Genomic DNA, 22,530 nt, shown 5'->3' on the forward strand with positions numbered 1-22,530 from the left:
TGCAGGGACCTCTTAAAACCAAGCCTTAAGAAGTTTATTCTCTTTCGTTTTTTTTTTAAGGGGGAAAAATGGCTTTTGCAGGCCCAGCCCCGTCAAAGGGCCTTATGAGATCCTTGGCTTGATATACTCAGGCTCAGGTATATGATTCATTTAAAGAGATATGAGGAGAAACTGAGTCATGACACGTAGATCTGGTCTCCCCGTTGCTGCTGGATGAGACACTTGGCCTCGTGGGGTTTCTGTTTCCTCCCCTAGCAACTAAGAGGACTTGGTCAGGCAGTTCCCAGCCTCTCCACGTAGAAGCCCCGTTTTTACTGGTACGTTTCCTGAACATTCCCAGGTGACGGTAGTGGCTGTTTTATGCACAGAAAGACACACACTGCCAGTCAATGACCCTTTTAGGTGGCTTGATTTGTCACAGCAGCAACCCCACCTGATGTGTGTGTGTTCATGCGGGTTAGGCCACCAACAGCACTTGGGGCGGCCAGGGGGGTGCAGGTCCCTGGCAGTAATTCCATGCCCACCTCCCACCTCACACGTTCGTGAGTCTGTGTCCCTTGCTGTCACCCCATCCCCTGTGTGAGATCCTTGACTGCCAAGGCCCAGAACCTGCACTGCCAGAAACAGCTTCCGGATCCCACTCAACATGGTGGTTGCATTTGTTTTGTCTGTTTTATGAGCTGGGACGGAGTGGGTGATGGGCAGTTTGCTGGCAGGCTTTTGCAAGCTTTGCGTGTTTATACTTGCTGGAGGGCCGGGGGAGGGGAGAGTTGGCTGGACTTGAAGAAGGCCACGGCTGAGGCATTTAGTAGGACCAGATTCCTAGAGGCTTTTTTGCTGGTATGTGTTTTCTCTATCAGCAGATACTAACGTAGAACTAATAGTTAACCTCTACTGAGAACTTGGCGTGTGCCAAATGCTGTGCTAAGCACTTCGCATACATGCTTCTTGTGAGGCGGTCCTATTATCTATACCCATTTTGCTGATGGGACAGCTGAGACTGAGGGTGGGGTAACTTGGGCAGGATCATGATTGAATTCATTGGGAGGGACACCGGATCCCAACCCAGGAGGTCCTCTCTAGAACCCACAGACTTGATCACTGCAGAGTAGATACAGCTATTGTCATGTGGAGTCTAGGAGACCGCAAAAGAGATTCTCACAATGGAGAAAACATCTAGAAGCTACTGACATCCCTTCTTTAATAGGAACACAGGCCCAAAGAGTATACTGATCTGCCCCGGGTTCTAGAGTCAACGCACCTGCTTCCAGGACAGGGAGGCTTTCTCCCAGTGAGGACACTGCGGGGCAGGGGGTAGGAGCCTCAGTTCGCTGGGCCAGGCAGGTGCATTCAAAGCATACACGATTGTGGAAATGGCCAGACCGTGTGCCGCCAGAGGCAGAATCCCAGCCCCATGCTCAGCCCAAGAACAGACTTGTCTTAAGGTAGTGATGCTCGAAGTGTGGTCTGGGAACCCCTGGGGTCCTGAGACTTTTCAGGAGTCTACAGAGTCAAAATTATTTTCATAATAAGAAGGGGTTATTTGCCTTTTCACTCTCATTTCCCCACAAATGTCCAGGGGAGCTTTCTAGAGGCTGTGTGACGTGTGATAACAGTATCACTGATGGCTGATGGGGGATGTGAACTTGCATGTTCAGATGTTTTAACATTTTCTGTTTTGATTTCTGATACAGTAAATAGTGGTAGGATAACACACATAAACAAAAGCTCTTTGGAGGCCTCAATAATTTGTAAGAGTACAAAGGGCGTCCTGTGACCAGAACACTCCAGAACGACTATTGAGAGGTACTGGACCCAGCGAGGGGGAAACCTGGCGACAGAGTGGCAGCACAAAGGGGGTTCCTTCAGCCCTGCCCCCTCTCCCTGCCTCGGGCACAGCAGATGCCCACCCTAGCCATGAAAGGCTTGTGGCCAAGCTCAGCGTAGAAGAATGGCAAGAGGAGGGAAACAGCCTTTTTCTTTGGGAGGGATAAAAGCTGGAGACCCTGAGGACAATGCAGATGTCAGTCATTCCTAGCCTTGCTCCTCTGGAGCCCTTTCACCCTGCAGTTAGGATGTAGCCGCCGCCAGTACAGATGGGAGTTTTTATAGGGATTTTCCAGAATGTCCAGAAATACAGGCCAGCTTCTCAGCATGTTCAGTGGGCTAGATGAAATTACCAGAAAGGAAATAGGAGCCTGGAACACACAGGTTAAAGGAAGGATGTTACTAAGTCCATGAATTGCTTGTCATTTTATCTTCTCTTGGACCACAGGGTCAATGGGTAGGCCAAGGAAAAGAGCCTGAAGAGGTCAGTTTGGGGGCTGGTACCGCCTTGTTTGTGGACAGGTGGATGCCAGCCACTACCCCAGAGGCAGAGGGACACTCTTAACCCTGGAGGATTTCAGTGTGTTGAGAATATCAGCCAGTGTTCAATTCAGGAACCAGAAACCACTCTAGGTATTTTAAGCAGGAAGGGATTTAATGCAGGGAATTAGATGCCAACAGAATCATTAGAAGGGCTCAAGGATCAGGCTCAAGGACAAAACCGAACTCATCCAACCAAGGGGACTGCTCCCTCTGAGACATTCCCTGGAAATGCAACTCAGGACTGAAGCTGCAATCAAGAAATCTCTGTCGTCACTTTCAGTAACACTACCACTGCCTTTGAAGCACTCAGGAAGGTGGAAAATGGACACTGGAATGTTGTATGAGAAAAGAAAAAATAGACCTCATGCTTCATGACCTGGCTTGCTACCAGAAACAGGCAAAGGGGGCACAAGTATGGCCTCTGTCTCACATCCATTTACCAGATCTCATAGAACTACATCTTAATGGCAAAACCTAATTTGCATCCAGAACCCCAGCTGCAAAGGAGTCTGGGAAGTGTAGTTTTCAGCTTTTTATGTCTCCAACAAAGACAGCAAAATGGAGGCTGAATGAGCCAATCCCCAATACCTGCCCACCAAAGTTATTGATACTGTTTTTTTCATGTGCTGAGTTCTAAGAGGCACAGAGCATATGAATCATAACACCATCTGATTAGACTTGGTGATTCCCCAAGTTCCCTCTTGGATTTCCCCTAGTGCAGCTGGGAGATGCCACTTGGAGCTTCATTGACCGTACTTGGCACTTGGTCTTGGCTGTTGGCCACAACAGGGAAGAATGGCTGGCAAATCCATGAACTATCTTTTCATTTATACTTCAGTCCCAATGCTGGTGGTTTAGATAAAGCCTTCCCCTTGGATCCAAAGGACTGTTATATATAGAAACATGTCTCTGAGTTTGCCTTCTAGCATTGCAATGTAAAAATTGGAAAATCCAAGAATATTTACAGAGAATTCAAATGGGCATATATAATCAAGAAAATTGTTATAAACAGAGGAGTAGTGCACAAATGGCTTGTTGTTTCTTCCTACATTCTACAGGCTTCTTCCATAGAGTCTTGGCTTTCCCACTCTAGCAAGTCAACACTGTGCCCTTGAAAATTACATGCCATTCTTTTCTGGGCAGAAATAGGAGTTGGTCCAGAATTAAAAACTTAGACGCATCGTAGTAAGTTCCTGAAGCTCGGCCATACTTTTAGTCATTCAGCCAGCGTTTATTGAGGACCTGTTACGTTCAGGTCCCATGCTGGGGATATTTGGGAGTACACAGACATGAGCAAGCCATCGTTTTTGTCCTGAGGCAGAATAGTCTACTCAGGAAGATGAGACATATCCAATGATGGAAGAGCAAGTTCTAAGGGATCTTGGATCTTGGAGTGGGAGGGCTTCTGGAAAGAGGTGGCACTGGAACTGAGCCTTGAAGGGTAAACAGGATTTAGACGGGCCGAGGCGCGAGCAGATTCATTCTCTTGAGGAGGTAGGAAGGGCAGGTGCCTGCTGGTTTGCTGTGTCCTGGTGAATGTTATGAGCCAGGACTGGAAATGGGTTGGGGTGAGGGCACCCTTGAAGCCAGGGCCAGCCAGGCTTCCCCAGCCCATAACTCGTCCTCACCACTGCAGTTACTACACTTGGACCCTGATACATTTTCTGAAATGACAGAGCCCAGAATGTCAAAATAGCTTCCCAGGTAACCACCTGCAGGGTTACATCCGGTTTAATTTTGTTTAAAAATAAATAAAAGGATCGTTTGTCCTCAATGAGAGAAGCTCTTAAAATTTTGACAATATCCTAAGCATTCGGAAACCTGAGACCAGAGATCTGAGGGTCTCAACGTTGATTCCCTGCAGTCGACTGACTTAGTGACTGAAAAAGGAGAATGGAAGTCTTTTTCCCGGTCACAGTACCTCTCTGCATGTCTAGGAGTAAGATGGTGGTGACAGCAGAGGCCTAATGCTCCAGGAGCCCAGGACATCGGAGGGCGTGGGGTGTGGAGGCATCAGGAGGGCGGGGAGCACACACAGGAACAAGAGGTGGACTCAGGCTGTCATTAGAGAGAACAGCCACAAGGGGCAGCGCGCCAGGGCTGCCTCACCCTTGTGACCAGGCAAGGAATGTTGTGGGCAGAGCAGGCTGGTTGTCCATCGAGTCATAAAGCTGAAAACTGGCTGTCAGGGCCGCCCGCGGCAGTGAGATCCACTGGACTGTGAAGTGGTCTCCCGAGGAGGTCTTCGCCATGGGAGACTTGCCAGAACTCACGGAGGACAGGAGGGTAGGGACAGGAGGAAAGCCGCTCTCGGATGAAATGTAGATCCAGCACGATGGGGGTGGGAGGGCCTGGGGCAGGGAGAGGGCAGGACCCTGCGTGGAGGTGCAGCTGTATCGCCCAATGCCCCGGGGCACCAGTCACATGCCTTGTGCATGGCGCCCCCTGGTGACACAGGGAATACCTTGGGAATGGTGCCCCCTGGAGTTTGCAACTCAGAGGCCTCAGGAGCAGAAGTCTCTCCCTGCTTCCACCTAGCACCCCTTGTCACTGTGGCCGTGGGTTCTTCGTGTTGGGCCCCGAGACTCTTCCTCCCCGTAGGACTTGGAGCGGAGGCAGCTCTGGCCTGTCATAGGAAGTGACGTGGGGCCCACCTCAGCCCAGGTGCAGGTTGAGGAAGGAATGACATCAACTATGCATGTGTAGTGTGATCCACATCATCTGACACAGCTTCACGACAGCCCTGAGAAGCAGGTGGTACCCCATCTCACAGATGCAGGGAGCAGGCCCAGTCTGTGTTTGTGGTGATGGAACACAGCTGCTAACGGCAAAGCTGGGTTGGGGGCCCGCCCGGGTCTGTTGGACTCTGTCCCCTGCACGCACCCACCACCCGGGAGGCAGTCTCTTCCTTCTGCAGACAGAGACCCGGAGACCCCATCTGAATTCCTTGGGGAGGGGGGATGGGAGCTCCCAACTTGACGCACCAGCAAACGCCTTGTTTCATTGGTCACCTCAGGCCCTCAGTTCCACACGTGGCCTATCATGGGAATTTCTCCCGACCTGGGACATTGTCTGTGGAATGGGACACACTGGGGTCTCAGCGAGGAGAGGGAGCCAGTCCCCTCCACACCTCTCAGCCTGAAGGTTACTGGTGACCGGCCTCTACAGCCGTTCGCGTGCGTGGGAGGGGGCCCCCCACCGGCCTGACCCTCTCTCTCTGCTGCCTCACAGGCCCTTCATGCTGCTGCCGCCACTGATGGAGTGGATGCGCGTGGCCATCACCTACGCGGAGCACCGCCGCAGCCTCACCGTGGACAGCGGCGACATCCGGCAGGCCGCCCGGCTGCTGCTGCCCGGCCTGGACTGTGAGCCCCGGCAGCTCAAGTACGGACCTGGGGAGGAGTGAGGCTGAAGGGCTTGGGCTCCGCGCCGGGCTTCCCTCGCCTCTCCCGCTCCTGGAGGTTGGGAGGGCCCCCCCATCCCCCCACCGTGGTGCCCCTGCATGACCACGCCTGTCAGAACTAATCACTCCCGACCTTGGCTGCCTTCTGGGTTCATCTTCTAAAGCCGCTGGTCTGGTGCACAGAGCAGACATGTGTTTGAGTTTGGACAGGAGAGCTCTCACAGTCTGGCTCTTTGGGATATTTGGGCACGAGCAGCAGAGGCGGGTCCCTCTTCTTCTCTGTTCCTATATTTGCCACTGTTTTCTTGAACTCTTCCCGGTGTAGGCGCTGGGCTGAGCCCTTCCTTTTCACATGTGTTATCTTGGGCCTCAGGACGACTTTAGAGAAGGGGGTGCTGTAAAGCCCATATTACAAATGGAGAAACTCAGCTAGCAAAGCGGCCTTGCCTAAATTTGAACCCAGGTCTATATGGCCCAAGCCGTGGCTCTTAATTTCCTTCCCAGCATGGCCATCTTGTATTGGACTGGTCTCCTAAAGTTGTCTAAAGAATGGTTTCTGTGGCTACTGTTCTATGAGAGCCTTGCATCTTTTTTTTTTTTTTTTTTTTTTTTTTGACCCTCTGCCCCAACCCCAGTTATAGCCTCCTCTGTCTCCACGGCAAATTCCCAAAGTCATTCTGGGACGTGAACTTTCCACACTTCGGTCCAACCAGGGCTCCAGGCTGAAGCCACCTATGGGAAGCCTGTCCCGCGCCCTCTTGTAGACGTGGTTTTTAATCTGTGACCCTCCCTGGTAGGATGGCTTGATGGCAGTGGGCTTCTGGGCCATTCTCCACCATCTGTTTGGTAATTCTGGGCCTCCTCGGGAGGCCTTCAGGAGAGAGGGTGTAGAGCCAGGAACTGGAACTTGGCCACAGTGGCCATCCCGTAGGCCGGGTGCAGCCTTCTCCCTGCAGGAAGTTCACTGCCAAGTCCACACCCCGACTGGAGCTGCTTCCTCCTCAGGCTGAACCCCTGGTGGGTTATTCCTGATGGGACCTGGTTCCCTGATGGTGGACAGCTCTTCTGTGTCGTGTGTGTAGAAGAACTGAAGTATGGACGCTTGGCAGCATGGCGCACGACAAGGCCATTCTTTGCCGATCCAATAGCGATCCCCGTCCTTCCCATCCGCCCTGTCGTCCCCCCACTCAGCCTGGCATAGCTGTGCCACGTCTCCTTGAGGGGCGATGTCCTAGCCAAAAGTGTCACACGTGGTCACACTCACACACCTGTGGGTCTTTTCTGCACAGACCCGAGTGCTGTTTCAGCTCCTTCCGGAGGCTGGATGCCCGAGCGGCTACTGAAAAATTCAACCAGGACCTGGGTTTCCGCATGCTCAACTGCGGAAGGACAGACCTCATCAACCAGGCGATCGAGGCCCTGGGCCCGGACGGGGTGAACACTATGGACGACCAGGTGCGTGCGGAGAGCTCCGCTAGCCAGGCGTAGGGCACAGAGTCGGGGCCTCGTCATTGCCGGGTGGTGGCCCAGTCCTTCTGTCCCAAACCTGAGAGCCGCTCAGCTCTGTGCTGCTGACAAACGGGCGGCCTCCCAAATCGCACCCTGCCTGTTCCTGGTGAGACGTCAGCTCGAAGACCTTCCTAGCACCCCTTGGAAAACCCTTGTAACGGAGGTTCTGCCTCCACTGTCTGGAGGGCTGGAGGCTGTCCCAGATGGCTCAGGGCTGGGACAAAGTCCAGAGGAGTCAGCTGGATTTCCAGCTTTGGGCGTCAGTCACGAGGGCGTGCTTTAGGGCACCTGGTGCGCCTCCCGTGTGCCAGGCCCGTGGAACCCGCCGCCTTGGTGGCAGTAGCAGGCAAACAAACACGTGCTAGGAAATAGAAACGTCCAATACAGAGCATATTCGTGAAAAGTGCTAAGGAGTAAAATCGAGCTGGAAAAGGAAGCATTGGAAGTGACTTATAGTTTTAGATAGACTTTAACTTGTTTTTTTTTGTTTGCTTTATTGTTTTTGCTCTGAAGAGCTCACATTTATAGAGCTCACTGCTATGTTCCAGGCACTGTTCAAAGCGCCTTGCACAGATGAACTCATTCAATCTTGACAGCAGCCCTGTGATGTCCATACTATCATTATCCCCATTTTACAGATGAGGAAACTGAGGTACAGAGAAGTTGGTTTACCCAAGGTCACACAGCTAGCAAGGAGCAGAGCTGGGCTTATAAGCCATCTGACTCCAGGCCCTTCGCCACAAGGCACTGTCCGGTTTGTTTATCTGACGCGGCCTTGTGAGTCCTTGCCATGGAGGTGACGGCACTGCAATTTGGAAGGCCACACGGAAGTGTGCGGAAGGCGCGGTGACAGCGGAGGGCTTGGGTGGAATGCTCTCCCACGAGATGACAGCACAGGACAGGGCGGGCTGATGTGCCAGGTCAACCCCAAGGCCGGGTGGCCCTGGACTGGTGATGGGTCAGGTGGAGTGGCGGGAGAGGGGGTCCCCTGGAGGGGTCCAAGCCCAGCCAGAGCCAGGAGGACCTTGCCTTGGGAGGAGCAGGGGGATGAAGCACAGAGCAATGGGACAGGCACTCCCGGGACAGGAGATGACCCGGAGAGCAAGAGCACGGAGGTGGGGCAGTCAGGACACCTGCTGGGGTAGGGTCGGGGAGGTGCCGAGGCAGGGCAGCGGGGAGGCGACAGGCTGGGCGTCAGATCTCCCTGGGGTGCCTCTGTCAACACAGGTCCCAGGGCCTTGCAGGAGCTTTTGTCCTGGGGCATCCTCTTCCTCCTCGGGGCGCAGGGCCATCCACACTGTCAAAGCCCTGGTGTCTCGGACGGGCTGCCTCGCCCCCAGCAAAGGGGGCCGGCGGTGCCTGCCCCGTAGGGTTAGGGGACACGTCTGCATCAGGCACATAGTTAAGGCTCAGTAATGTTCGTTCTGGGTCCTATTGTCCTCGCGAGGACGACAGCGGTTATCTGTGAGCGCTGGTCACCAGCCGTCTTCCTGTACCTGCCTCGGGAATGGGGCTGACAGTTGCTTCTCACAGGACCCCCCGACTTAAATGCTGAACCGTGCACAGATGTGTGGGAAACAAGAAGTCGAGCGTGTGCGGCAGGGGCTGAAACAAAGCCTGAGCCTCACTCTGCAGCGCTTGGCTCCTCTCTAAATGCTCGATCCTGTTGTTCCCTCAACCTTGGTATTTATAGAATGATCTGTGGGTAAACAGCCCTCTCGCCCATGACTAATGTCAGGCCATTTCTTTATCTCTGGGCACTAGGCAAGGATTTATGAGGTAAGGAGATCTTGTCTACACACAAATAACCTAATAAATAACATCGCAGGGCTCCAGACAAACGCTTGCCAGGATCCAGCTGTGGAATAACACTTTCCACTGCTGTCTTTGCTATTACTGGCCACGGAGAAAGATTCCCAGCCAGGAGGCGGCCCCACTAACCGTCCGCCCAAACGCAGGGAGGGACTGGGCCTCAGCTTTCGGAAAAGCGCTGACTTGCTCAGTAGCACGAAATGGTCAAGGCAGAGCCCTCTCCGCCCTCCGAGCGCAGCTTCGGAGCGTGAGCTTCACAGCTCAGGCGGGTGTGGTTCCAGGGCCAGCCCTTCCTCCCGCACCCTGTGTGACCTTGCCTTGGGTCTCTCTGTGCCTCGTCTGTACAGTGGGGGTGAGAATAGAGCCTCTCTGACAGGGATATTACGGTGACTAAATGAGACACTGCATGTGAAGCACTTCGCACGGCGATTAGGCGCGCAGGGCCTGGGCCGGGTTAGGCTATGGCAGCGTGACATAGTAGCAGGGATGGGGTCATTCGCTGTGTTCTTTTAATTAGGTAGCTCTTAAGGTAAGCTTGCTCTGTACTGAGCACTTCACACGTAGTAACTCGTATTCTTCACAACTCTCTGAGGTAGATACTGTCGTTATCCTCCTTTTAAAGATGAAGAAACTGAGGCACAGAGGGAGACCAGTAACCTGGACTAAGTTTACAGCTCGCCGTGGCAGAGGTGACCTTTGTGCCCGAGTCCGGCCGCGGGGCCCGGGCTCCTCACCCCTGGGTCCCACGGCGCCTGTGGAACCGTCCCCTGCTCACCCTTCACGTGTGGCATGTCCAGTGGGCCCGGAAAGGGCAGAGGTTGGGCCACGACACAGGACTGCTCAGGACGAGCAGCCGAGTCAAGCAGGAGACAGGACGGTGGTTTCTGGGACCGAGGCCTGTGGAGTACGTGTCACTGTGTCTGTTTCCAGATGGTTTAGAGTCTGCCTCTGGTTCACACAGGGTCTGACGCCGCTGATGTATGCCTGCGCTGCTGGGGATGAAGCGATGGTCCAGATGTTGATTGACGCGGGAGCGAACTTGGACATCCAGGTGAGCAGGCCCCAAAGAGCCACAGCCGGGCTGCTGGCCCAGCAAGGGAGCACCCAAGCTGTCCATCAGCCACGCTGGGTGCAGTGTTTTGGACAACCGGCTAAATGGTTCTTGGAGGAATGGGTACGGAGATAACAGCAGAAGGGCATTGCCTCAAACTTGGGCTTTGTGTCTGAGAGCAGGGGGGGTGAGTGGAGAGAATGGCCATGGTTCTGTTACCGTAACACCGGTCCCTCTTAACCAGCCTCGTCCCCTCCCGCCCCTACCGCATCCACCGTCCCCAGATGCATTTAGCTCTGCTTCCCTCTGCGGCCTGGTGCCCTTCCTGCGGTGGATCTGCCCAGGGCCAGCGGCGCTAAGTAAACATCCCTTTTTTTTTTTTTTTTAAACATTTATTCATTTTTGAGAGAGTGTGAGTGAGGGAGGAGCAGACAGAGAGGGAGACACAGAATCGGAAGCAGCCTCCAGGCTCCCAGCTGTCAGCACAGAGCCAGCCTCGGGGCTCAAACTCATGGACCGCGAGATCATGACCTGAGCCGAAATTGGACGCTTAACCGACCGAGCCACCCAGGCGCCCTTAAACATCCTTTTGAGCCTTGTCTACATAGCGCTCCAGGCAGACATTGCCGGTTGAACCCGGAAAGCACTCGACTTGGCTCCTAGTCCCCGTCCCTGCGGGATCCCCCCTTAGCTCAGGCGCATGTGTATCTTGCCCAGGAATGTCACTCGCCCACAAAAACTGCTCATCCGTGGCATTTTCCAGGTTCCAAGCAACTCTCCCAGGCACCCCTCCATCCACCCTGACAGCCGGCACTGGACATCGCTGACGTTTGCTGTGCTGCACGGACACATCTCTGTAGTCCAGGTGAGCCTCCGCCAGGTGCACCGGGCCCCAGACACAGCCCCTGCCTGGCCCAAGCGAGCGGCCGCCTGGAATCAGAGAGAGCAGAGGTACTGCTTAGAGCCAGCTCACCGGGTCAGCAGGGCGGGCCCCACCCCGCCCCCCAACTTTGTTCAGGCAGAGGGCTTTCGTACAAGGATATGTGTGGCCTCAGCAAGTAAGACCCAGGCCTGAGCAGTAGCAGGCCTGGCCGGCATCTCCGGGTCTGCCAGGGAGTCCCGGGGCGTGCTGGAAGCTGCAAAGGTGCTCTGTCTTCCTTCCTCCAGCCATCTCCCCCCACCCCCACCTCGAGCTCGTTCTCCTCCCTCGTGAATGGTCCCCCAGAGCCGGCTCGGTATCATGGCGTCCTTCTGGCTCTGCCCATCCCCATTAACAGGCCCAGTCTTTCAGTCTCCCAGTTCCTGAGGGCACTCAGAGGGGCACAGCTCAGGGGTCAAGCCAGGCTACGCCACACGGTGCCCACCTCGGCCCAAGGTAGCTGTGGCCGGTGTGAGGATGGGGTTCGGCCCAGAAGTAGAGCAGAGCGGCGTCCCACCCCGGGTAGGACACCAGCCACACTGCCGCTCGACTCCCAGACTCCTTTGCTCCTCAGGCCACTGGGGTATACAGGGTTGCACGCCCCTTCCTGGGAGTTCGCGTTACACCTTGCTGTCTGTCTGTCTGTCTGTCTGTCTGCTAGATTGCAAGTCCTCTGAGGGCCGGGGTCATGTCCAGGCTATTCATCATTGTCAGCACAGCCCTGGGCTGTGGCAGTGACTCAGTGAGTGGTCTTCACCAGGCCCGCTGCCCTATCCTGCCTGCTTTTTGGTTACTGCCATCCTAACGACCCGAGCAGGCTTCCAGCCTAGCCCAGACCGGCCTGCAGGGCCGTGCCCTGGACTTGCCTGGATTGGTGCCCAGTTTCGCCCCATCGGGCAGGCCTCCACCTCCCCCGCCTTGGCACACCGGCTCAGGCGGCAGCCACAGCTGGGTTCTGACTGACAAGAGCCTCCAGCTGACGGCCGTTCCCCGCCTCCCAGCCGCCCATGGCCACAGGTACCCACCTGGGGTTCCCGCCCCGTGTGATGTGGGAGCACGAAACAGGCTCCCCCAGGGGCAGCAGAAGAGCTAGAGAGCTTTCCAGATGGGAGTTGTGCATGTAAGCCACCCGGAAAGGCGATGCAGTGGAGGCGTGGAGGGCAGCCTCGACCCCTCGTACCTGGTCTCTGGGTGTGGGACAGCTGCCGTGCAGTCTGGCCTGCCGGGTGCAGGCTCCGAGGAGGGTTTGGTGTCCAGAAACCCGGGAAGGATGGAAGTGCTCCCACCGGAGCAGCTGGTCAGGTCTGGGAAGGTGAGACGAAGCCGGTGGTGGCCTGTTGGGGCAGTGCAGACCCCGCCCCTGCCCCGAGGCAAAGCCAGGCCGGCTCAGCTGAAACTGCCAGGTATCCGCCAGCCCCGGGCCATCTTCCCCTTGCCTGCACGGAGAGAGGCGCCCTGAATGGCGAGTCCTGCGCCTCTCAGCCCCGGGTTGCTTGCCAGACCTCTCAGTGAGAACCTTCTGGTTATTGGATCCCCGTGGTGGGTTGAGTGCCATTTCGTATCAACGGCCTCTTGCCGTTTTCCAGATGAGGAAGGCCGAGGCCCAGAGGGGTTGAGGTTTGTGCCCCAGGTCCCTGACTGGTTGGTGGCCGGCACTGGCACTCGGCTTATTCTGGCCCTAATACCTGTGCCTTTCCCACTACTTCTGCTGCCTCTCAGAACCTCAGTTTCCCCGCCTCAGTTTCCCCTGCTGGATTGGGATGATACTTTCCACTCTGCTCATTTGCATAATTTTTTAGAAAGGTCACCACAATTAAGTCATAGGAAAGCATTTTTTTAAATTTTTTTTTAACATTTATTGATTTTTGAGAGAGACAGAGAGAGAGAGAGCACGAGCCGGGGAAGGGCAAGGAGGGAGGGAGACACAGAATCTGAAGCAGACTCCAGGCTCTGAGTCCACCGTGGGGCTCGAACTTGTGAACCACGAGATCGTGACCTGAGCCAAAGTTAGACCCTTAACTGACTGAACCACCTAGGCGTCCCTCCCCAGGAAAGCATTTAAAAGCGAGAAACAGTTCAGATGTCCCCACGGCTTAGGGGCTTGGTCCAAAGTCACAAGAATAGAGGTGAAGATTCTAGAAACGTGGAGCCCTGAGGCTAACTCCAAGTTCTAAAGTCCCAGTTCCTCGGCTGCCCAGGGGGAGTAGGGTCTCAGTCACAGGCCTAGAGGGAACTAGTCGAGGCCCTTCTCACAGACACTCCCTGCCACACTGACGTGTCCTGTCCTGTGCCCTGCAGTTGCTCCTGGATGCCGGTGCCCACGTGGAGGGCTCAGCAGTGACTGGCGGTGAGGACAGCTACACGGAGACACCGCTGCAGCTAGCCTCTGCAGCTGGTAGGTATACAGCTGGCTCGGCCCGTAGCTGGACTTGCGGCCCCGTGCCCAGATCCCTGGAGCGAGCCTTGAAACCCCTCCTTCTGAGGCCTCCCCCTGGCCCCATTCATCAGTGTTTCTCTAGAGCTCGGCACCCAGGCGGGGGCCAGCAGACGGGCGCGGTGCTGTGGGCAGTGGTAGCATCCTTCGTCGGCCTTGTCTTCCAGGGAACTACGAGCTGGTCAGCTTGTTGCTGAGCCGAGGCGCTGATCCCCTACTCAGCATGCTGGAAGCCAATGGCATGGCCTCCTCCCTCCATGAGGATATGAACTGCTTCAGCCACTCAGCCGCCCATGGCCACAGGTACCCACCTGGGGTTCCCGCCCCGTGCGATGTGGGAGCACGAAACAGGCTCCCCCAGGGGCAGCAAAAGAGCTAGAGATCTTTCCAGATGGGAGTTGTGCATGTAAGCCACCCAGAAAGACGAGCAGGTCCTCGACCAGCAGAGAGGCCTCAGATGTTGGATGCCCAGAGACACTGGGTGGCAGAGAGGTCCCCTTGCTGGGAGAGGCCCCCCAGCTCGTTCCCGGCAGACCGGGACTGCAGCCTGGGTCTCCCAACACCCAGGGCAGGCTCTCCCATTTCCTATAGACTCCAGTACTGACCCATCTCGGGGCCACGTCCCTTCCTGTGCTCAGTGGTTCTTCTCCGGGCCCACGGTGGCCTCCTGGACCCCCAGGGCCTTCGCACAGCATATGGCTCAGCCTCGAAGAAGCTCCTGGCGGCCGTGTGGGAAATCACACCCCGCTGCCAGAGCAGATGGCGGATCTTGCTTTGTGGGGGCCAGGCCTGCCCAGGGCTGTGGCGGGGAGGCAGCGGGCTGAGCCCAGAACCATCCGGCAGCTCTGGGGGGCAAAGTCAGACAGAGAGGAGGTTATTAGAAGGCAGGGGAGGGGCGAGAAGGGAGGGGCAGCCGGGACAACTACTTCCTGTTCTCCAACGCCCTTCTCAAAACCTCTTCACCCTGCGTGGAGACCGTCTGTCCACTCACCTGCTACCCACTCCCTCTGGAACACGGATCGGGGACAGGCATGGCTGGCTCACCTTTACATACCCGTGCACGGCACAAAGTGGGTGCTCTGTAAACTTGGTGAGCAAAGCTACCTCCGGATGACCCCGAGTCTCTCAGAGGGGTCTCTGCATGGCACAACATGACCTCCAGCACAGAATGGGGTGGGGGCTGGGCTGGGCTGCCGCCGGAAGGAGGCTCAGCCCCCAGGTGACCTTTGGACCTGCCCATGCTGCAGCCATCCCAGGCCACAGGATGTGACAGAATGAGCCTGGGGCATGGAACCAGAAGTCTGGGTTTGAGTCTGTACTCCTGCCCAGGGTGACCTTGAGCAAGTTGTATTCATCACACATGAATGGCAGCGTCCGTGGGATCTCACGGGGTTAAGTGCAACAGTACATGGGAACACGTTACGTCAAGTCTAACATTCTACACGCTGAATTCTGTATAACAGGCGTCTTGACTTTAGGTCATTCTTCCTAATGGAAGGAAGGAAAAACAAATGAATATGAGCATGTCCTATGTTTCAGACACTTCCCATGAGTAAAATTGGCTGCTATCTCAGAGGACCGCTATGTATCAGGCTCTACGTGTGATGCCATCACCTTGGCCTGGCATTAATTCTGGAGGAGGGTGAGGCTGGCACCCTGTTCTGTAGGTGACAGAGTGGTCAGGGCACAGAGACATAGAACAACCTGTCTGAGATCACACAGGCAAAATGGCGGGGCCTGCTTGGCCCCAAAGCCCATGACTTAGTAGTACCAGGATGGTAGGGGAGTGGTAGGGGAGGCCCCGGTGCCCTCCCTGCCTCCCTCGGGCGGCTGCAGATGGAGGGCGCTGGGAGGCCTGGCCCAGCCCGCCTGGGAGGGGGAGATCGTGAGCACTTTGTGCCCACAGGTGCCCCGTAGCTCCCATATGGGCCCCGGGGCTCTGGAAGGCACCTCAGGTGGCTCCGTCCATGGTGAGAACCTCAGGCGTCGCCCTCCTTTGTCCCTTGGCCTGCAGGAACGTCCTGAGGAAGCTCCTGACCCAGCCTCAGCAGGCCAAAGCGGACGTGCTGTCCCTGGAGGAGATCCTGGCTGAAGGTGTGGAGGAGAGTGACGCGTCCAGCCAGGGCAGCGGCAGTGAGGGGCCCGTGCGGCTGAGCCGGACCCGCACGAAGGCCCTGCAGGAGGCCATGTACTACAGTGCTGAGCACGGCTACGTGGACATCACCATGGAGCTGAGGGCGCTGGGTGAGAACTCGCAGGCATGCACGTACACACACGTGTGCACGCACGCGCACGCGCGCCCTCCTGCTCTGCGGCAGACAGGAAGGGGGCGGTGCCCACAGGGGCAGATGGGCCACAAGGCAGCAGGGCACCGGGTGGGACCGGTCTACGCAGGCCTGATGGCTGATGGCCAGGACAGGAGCTGCCCGGAGCCTCAGTCCTCAGCAGAGGTGCATCTTGAGGGCATCGCCCCGCCTCAGGCCCTTCATCCTCCCTAGTCGGAGCTTCCCCGCCCCAGGGCCTGGTCACGGCCTGGGATGTGCGGCCCCGGGGTTGAGTCAACTTTTCCGGTCACCTGGATGTTCTCCTGTCACTCGGCCAAACTCTCCACTCCTCGGGTCTGCAAGTCTGTGGGACTGTCCTTCCACCAGGGAGGCCGCTCAGACAGACAGACAGACCTGGGTGAGGTCCCAGCCATTCCACAGGCTCTGATGGTCCTCATCTAAGAGTGTGATGTCACGTGAGGCACAGGGCCTGGCTCTGGCTCGCCACGAGCGCTTGGTGCATGGCAGCGGTGTCCCTGCTCTCACAGGGGCCACGACACACAGATCCCTAGCACTGGCCAGGGGAGCAGGAGGCCATGCTACCTTCTTGCGGCCGGTCAGGCTCAGTGTTCTTCACTGTAAAATGGGTGTATCATTCCCATCTACAGTCAGCAAACTGAGGATGCTAATGCCACCTAAGTCATGTGTCCCTGGGGACTGCCATCCGTCCTTTTTTGTTTAAATCCATATGAGGCTGGGGGGTAAGAAGCTATGTCTCTAATTACCAGGAAAATTACTAGTTTTTGTCATGACCTTCACAAAGTAGTTTCAAGTTACTTTATGGCCTCACTGACACACTCCAGGGAGCTGGTACACAGTAATTATGTGCCACTGAATGCCAGTGACCTGAGCGCTGGTAAAAGCCCTCTGAGGTAGGTCAGGATTCATTTCAGCCGTTTAGATAGGCGTGGGCCTGCCTATGTGTCCTGCCTATTTTCTAGGCATCCGAGTCCACCTGGCCATCCCTCATAATTAATAGGTCTTCCCAGTAAGTAGTTCCAGGGCCCCAGAGACGGTGGGACTGGCGTGGCCTCAGGCTGAGCCGTGCACGTTCCTGGCACTCCGGCCGGCTCTCCCTCATCTGATGAGAACCTGAAATCCCCCTGACCTCAGCAAGCCTGTCAGGCCAAAAGGAAGCTCTTTACAGCTGGCTTCGGAGAGAGCCACTCAGCATGAGGGGACAGGGCAGGATGCTAGGGGACCGGAGGGGGCACAGTGCGGGAGAGCCTGCCGAGAAAGCGGGGGGGGGGGGGGGGGGGGGTCTGTCCAGGGCCCGCTCTGCTGAGGCCTGCCCTTCCCCTGCCTGCGCCCAGGCGTCCCCTGGAAGCTGCACGTCTGGATCGAGTCCCTGAGGACCTCCTTCTCCCAGTCGCGGTACTCGGTGGTGCAGAGCCTCCTGCGGGACTTCAGCTCCATCAAGGAGGAGGAATACAACGAGGAGCTGGTGACCGAGGGCTTACAGCTCATGTTCGACATCCTCAAGACCAGCAAAGTGAGTGACATTGGGCAGGCCCCCACCCTGAGCTTGCCGGGTTCCAGGGCCCCGGCCCAGACGGCAGACACGCAGACTGACACACGGCAGACAGACACCGGCACCCTCCCGCACCCCCCCACACCCAGACTCCCACTGCCTGGCTGCCGAGGCCACAGGCCGTGGATTTGTCGGGGCTGGAGCCTGGCCAGGAAAGCAATTTGGGGATTCAGTGATGGAGGAACAGGCATCTCTTGCCAAGCCAGATCCAGGAGGAATAAAAGACAGCGGCTGCTCTAATCCAGGCCTGGACTTTTGAAATTAGCCTGACGTGTCTGTAGCTATAAACAGACGGCCATGGCGGGCGGGCGAGCTCACAGGCCCTCTCTCTGCCCCTGCCCCGCAGAATGACTCCGTCACCCAGCAGCTGGCTGCCATCTTCACGCACTGCTATGGCAGCAGCCCGGTCCCCAGCATTCCAGAGATCCGGAAGACCCTGCCCGCCAGGCTAGGTGAGGCCTGCCCCCGCCCACCCGACCTTTCCAGATCCCCCTCCTTGTCTGTCTTCCTTTATCTTTCCCTGTCTCTTGTTCCCCATTCCTAGCGCCAAGGCCCTGGGCCTCAGTTTCTCTGTTCTTCCCCTTTGTATCCCCCAACCTCTCAGAATGCTTACCCAGCACGCGGGGGGGGGGGGGGGGGGGGGGCCCTAGTCATTTCCCTTCTCTCCTTTTGGGCACAGATCCTCACTTTCTGAACAACAAGGAGATGTCAGATGTGACCTTCCTAGTGGAAGGAAAGCTGTTTTATGCGCATAAAGTCCTGCTGGTGACGGCTTCTAACAGGTAGGCTGCATCGGGAAGAGGGGTGGGAGTGGCTTCATTAGACACCAGGTGACAGAGGAGCCTGTTCCGTGGAGATGGGTCACGCGACCATGGAGTCCCGCTGCCCCACAGGCAGCACAAGGGTGCCCACAGGGGGCACAAGACAGTGTGGACAGAGGGACAGAGGGGATGGGACGAGAGCTCTCCAGGAGGAGCCCTGAGGTTGTATTCCTGTTCGAGTTCCTGCTTTCGCTAGAAAATATAAATGTTTGGGAATGAAGAGTCACTTTTCCCGCCACAGGCGTCACAGTCACCCCTGGGGGGCAGTGGGGACGCACTGGGGCCCAGGCCGGCTGTCAGTCCAGGGTGATGTAAGACGCCATTTGCCGAGAATCATTTTGGGAGTGCTGCGGTAATTTTAAAAATGTCCCGTCTCCCAGTGACCGGCCAGGTGATGGATGGCGCCATTGCTGCAGGATGATGGAGTAAAAGTCATGCTCAAGACCCGCCTTGTTTCTCCCCTTTCGCTCCAGGTTCAAGACACTGATGACCAATAAATCAGAACAGGATGGCAACGGCAGCAAAACCATTGAGATCAGCGACATGAAGTACCACATTTTTCAGGTGTGTGGTTCTCTGTGCCTTGTGCTTCTCAGGGGTGGGGTGGGGGGAGCTCCCCCCACCCCCAGGGCCCCTTGGCTTTGTCCTTCTGGGCTGGGAGGCAGCTGGGATTGGCCGCCATCTTCCACTCCATCCCCGGTGCCTTCTGCGTTCGCTACATCAGTGGTCAGGTGGGAGTGTCTGGGCCTTTCCCAGGCAGAGGTAGCCATTCCTGTGTGGGCTTGTGGCTTCAGAGCCTCACTCATGAGTCCTGAGCTCTGACCACCAAACGACTACATGGGCAGAATGACAGACACGTAAGGCCTGGCACACGTGCATGAGCCCTTGTGCCTCAGGGCGAGCTCCCCGCAGCACAGCACAGACCCCCCTGTGGCGTCAGCCCCCTGCCTCCTGCAGGTGGGACGCGGGGGTTGTGCTCACTCTGGGAAGCATGGTGTGGGCTGCTCCTCCCCGCCCAGCCTCAGACCCCCAACCAGGAAGGCCAGGCAGAAAAAGCCGGGTGAGCCTGTCCTGGTTGTGGAGGACCCAGGTCGGGTCTTTCAGTCCCTAACTTTGGAGAACATCAGAGGTAGTGTGATGGAAACTCCACGGGCTGGCTGCCAGTCGGGGCCAGAGAGTCTGGAGGGAGGAGCCCCGGCAGAGAGCTCCTTTTGGGAAAGTGGCGACTACAGGTCTCCAGGCTGTGTGGGGGGGGCTCCGGGCTGCCCGGATGACCCCCCAGGGGCTGAGACCGAGGCCAGGGACAGCTCGTATGTGGGTCCGGGGCCTGGCCTTGCACAGGAGAGCTCTGTGACCTAGCGGGAGAGGTCAGAGTCTCACGGAAGCACAGGGAGCCACCATCTAAAATGGCCTCGTTCCTCCTCCTGCTGTCTTCACCCACTTACTTGGCATTTCGTCATCTGTGGGCACTGTGGGGATGGCACTAAACAGGACCGGGCCCCCTCCACCAGGAGACAGGACTACAAGAGAGCGATCAGAGAGTGATCTGTATGCATGGGGAGCACTGGGAGCACAGAAAAGGGGCATCTAACCCAAATCTGCAGAGGCCGTCAGGGACTGGGGCAGCTAGCCAGCCATCGGGAGCCCCAGGCGGGGGGAACTGTGCACACAGAAGCAGAGACCACAGTGTGTTCAAGAAATGTCCTCTGATCCAGTCTGGTTAGTGGTTCAGAAGAACATCCAGAAACGAGTCTGAAGCTGCCACAGGGTGCCATCGCATTAAGGGGTTGACCTTTAACCTATAGCACCATCACTGTCACTTAGCCAGGCGTGGCTCCAAGTGCTTTGACTGTGTTCATCAGTTAAGCTTCATAGCACGCACCATCCTAGGAGGTGTAGGTGTATTATCACCTCTTGATAGATGAAGAGTCAGAGGCACAGAGAAGTTGAGTAACTTACCCAAGGTCACACAGCTGGGAAGTGATAGAGCCAGGATTCAAACCTTAGGTTATGGGTGTGGAATGGTCAAGTTCGCATTTACAAAGCTCACTCGGAGGGTGAGGAAGGGACCAGAGGGGTCATGACTACTCCAGGGGACCGGTTAGGAGGCTGTTGAGAAATCCAGCTGTGTGATGACGGTGAGCAGCTGGTGGCTGTGCAGTGAGGGGAGGTGGACAGGACCTGGTGACCAATAAGGTGGAGGCGAGGCCCAGGGTCTGGCACGGGCAGCAGAATTGGGGAGGGAGGGTCTCTCCTTCCCTCTTTTCCATCCCTTGCTCCAAAGTCACATGGAGAAGGGGCAGCTCTAGACACTGCTTTGGCTAAGAAGCCCAAAGTCCGGGCATGAGGTGGGGTCAGGACCAGACATGGGAGGGCAATGCAGGAGAGGCAGCAGGGCCGGGGCCAGAGTAGGGGGAGGGCACGTGTGTGGACACGGTGCCCACTGCCATGTGGCTGCCCAGCCCGGAGGGGTTCTCGCTCCCTGGGAGGACATCCGTGTCAGAGCAGCCTTAGCAGCCCTTGACGATCTCTCGGGGCTGTTGGGAGGGTAAATAGGGACATCAGGTCTAACATCCATGGCACACGCAGGCCTGGGAAATGTGGGCTCTCTGGCTATAGAATTCTGCCACGTGGGGGAGTGCCATCTCAGATGGAGCATCCAGATGCTGACCTCTGCTTTCCGGGCTTCGATCCGGGACCGGGGTTTCCTAACAAAGCTGAAAGTTTCAGGGCAGCCCCACAGTATCTCCCTGGCTTTCACAGCACTGGGAGGGAATGAGGGCAGGCGGGGGAAGGGGTTCATTAGGTTTGTTTTTTAGAGGAGGAAACAGGCCCAAGGAGATCTGAGCTATGCCATCCAAGAGAAAGATAATGCAAGACACATATGTAATTTAACATTTCCTAGTAGCCATATAAAAGAGCAGAAGGAGATGGAGTGAAATTAATTTTAATAATATATTAAACCCATGGTAGCCAAAATATTACATGTGATCAATATAAAAATTAGCAACTGTATTTTCATACCAAGAATGTAAAACATAAGCATTTGAAATGCAGTGTGTTTTTGACATCTCAATTCAGACCAGTCTTATTCCAAATACTTAAAAGCTAGATGTGGTCAGCGGCTATAGTGTTAGGGCCAGCCTAGATCTTGCCAAGGTCACTGCCGACGACCCCACCCGGGCCTTTGAGGAACAGCCCTGCTGGTCTTACCTGGCTTCTGACCCCAGTCCTGTCCCGTCAGTATCTGCAGCCTCCTGGAGTCAGGTTCCTGGGGTCCAGGACGGAAGGAGACCCTGCCACCCCCTCTGCAGCTGACGCTGCCTGGGGCCTTTCCCAGAGCAGCCTGTCTGGACCCTCGGGCTGCCAGGCTGCGTACAATCAACCCATCTCTGCCTGCTGGCCACCTGCCTCCCGCAGCAAGGTTCCCAGGGAGCGGTTCAGCTCTGGCTTCCACAGACTAATATCCATTTAAGGGACTTCAGGGAGATCCACAGGCCACAGGTGGCTGGGCCTTGTCGAACCAGCTCCCAAGCCGCGGGGCCTGGGAAGGAGAGCTGCAGGATTCCAGCCCATCTCATGGCCCACACCCCCAGGCCCCTTCTTGCTGAGGGGCTGTCCTGAGGCCACCCCTTAGCAAACAAGCCTAGGAGATCCTACCCACCCACCCCCCCCCCCCCCCCCCCCCCCCCCCCGCCTGCTCCACTCCCAGTGCTGGATCATCCAAGGCAGTCCTGCCGGCGTCCCAAACAGCCACTCCATGCCCAGCACAGGGGATGGCACCTGAGGTGCACACCTCCTGGAGGGACAGACACCTCCATCTGTGCTCCAGCAGGGGCTGCTAGACCGAGGGAGCCTCCCCCGCCCCCCCACTCTGTGGGGAGGGACAGTCTCCGGGGACTGACCTCAGGCCTGGACAGACTGGCCATCTCCCCACTCTTCTCCCCCGGGGTTGGGCTGCTTCCTAGACCCTCTGGTGCCTCTTCCAGCCCGGGGGCCGGCTCCTAACAGAGCCCGACTGTGCCGGCCGGAGCCGTGTTTACTTACACACTTGCCAGCTCCTTGCTGGGGCTGTTTCTGCAGCCAACCGGGGAGAATCATTTTTCTTTTTCCAACTGGGAACCTCCCAGGCTCCAGCGTGATGGCAGAGTTTGTGACAGACCGCAGTGAAATTAAATGTAGTTCCCCAGTCCTAGGCCACCTCATTTGATATCCCAGGCCCTCTGTTCCCACAAGTCCCAGGTCTGGGCCAGGCAATGAGGTGACCTCTGGACCAGACCCGACCCACCTCTGAGCTTGCTGTCCAAGGGAACAAATCCAGGGGGCAGACAGGGTCTGGCTCTCACCTCCACGCTG

At 56.7% G+C, this 22,530-nt stretch overlaps 1 protein-coding gene across 1 annotated transcript in view; it reads left to right on the plus strand.

The window, feature by feature from the left end:
- The window catches only part of ABTB2 (ankyrin repeat and BTB domain containing 2), a 174,706-nt gene that overhangs the window by 147,801 nt on the left and 4,375 nt on the right, over positions 1-22,530 (plus strand). Inside the window, exons 4-14 of the mRNA XM_078433369.2 lie at positions 5,602-5,754; positions 7,063-7,228; positions 10,056-10,145; positions 10,909-11,010; positions 13,363-13,459; positions 13,666-13,801; positions 15,513-15,742; positions 17,136-17,314; positions 17,700-17,805; positions 18,033-18,135; positions 18,648-18,738. Of these exons, the coding sequence (XP_078289495.1) occupies positions 5,602-5,754; positions 7,063-7,228; positions 10,056-10,145; positions 10,909-11,010; positions 13,363-13,459; positions 13,666-13,801; positions 15,513-15,742; positions 17,136-17,314; positions 17,700-17,805; positions 18,033-18,135; positions 18,648-18,738 (1,453 nt within the window). The remainder of the gene's footprint in view (positions 1-5,601; positions 5,755-7,062; positions 7,229-10,055; positions 10,146-10,908; positions 11,011-13,362; positions 13,460-13,665; positions 13,802-15,512; positions 15,743-17,135; positions 17,315-17,699; positions 17,806-18,032; positions 18,136-18,647; positions 18,739-22,530) is intronic.

Source organism: Panthera onca, chromosome D1 (genome assembly GCF_046562875.1).
Source record: "Panthera onca isolate mPanOnc1 chromosome D1, mPanOnc1 haplotype 2, whole genome shotgun sequence".
Lineage (NCBI taxonomy): Eukaryota > Metazoa > Chordata > Mammalia > Carnivora > Felidae > Panthera > Panthera onca.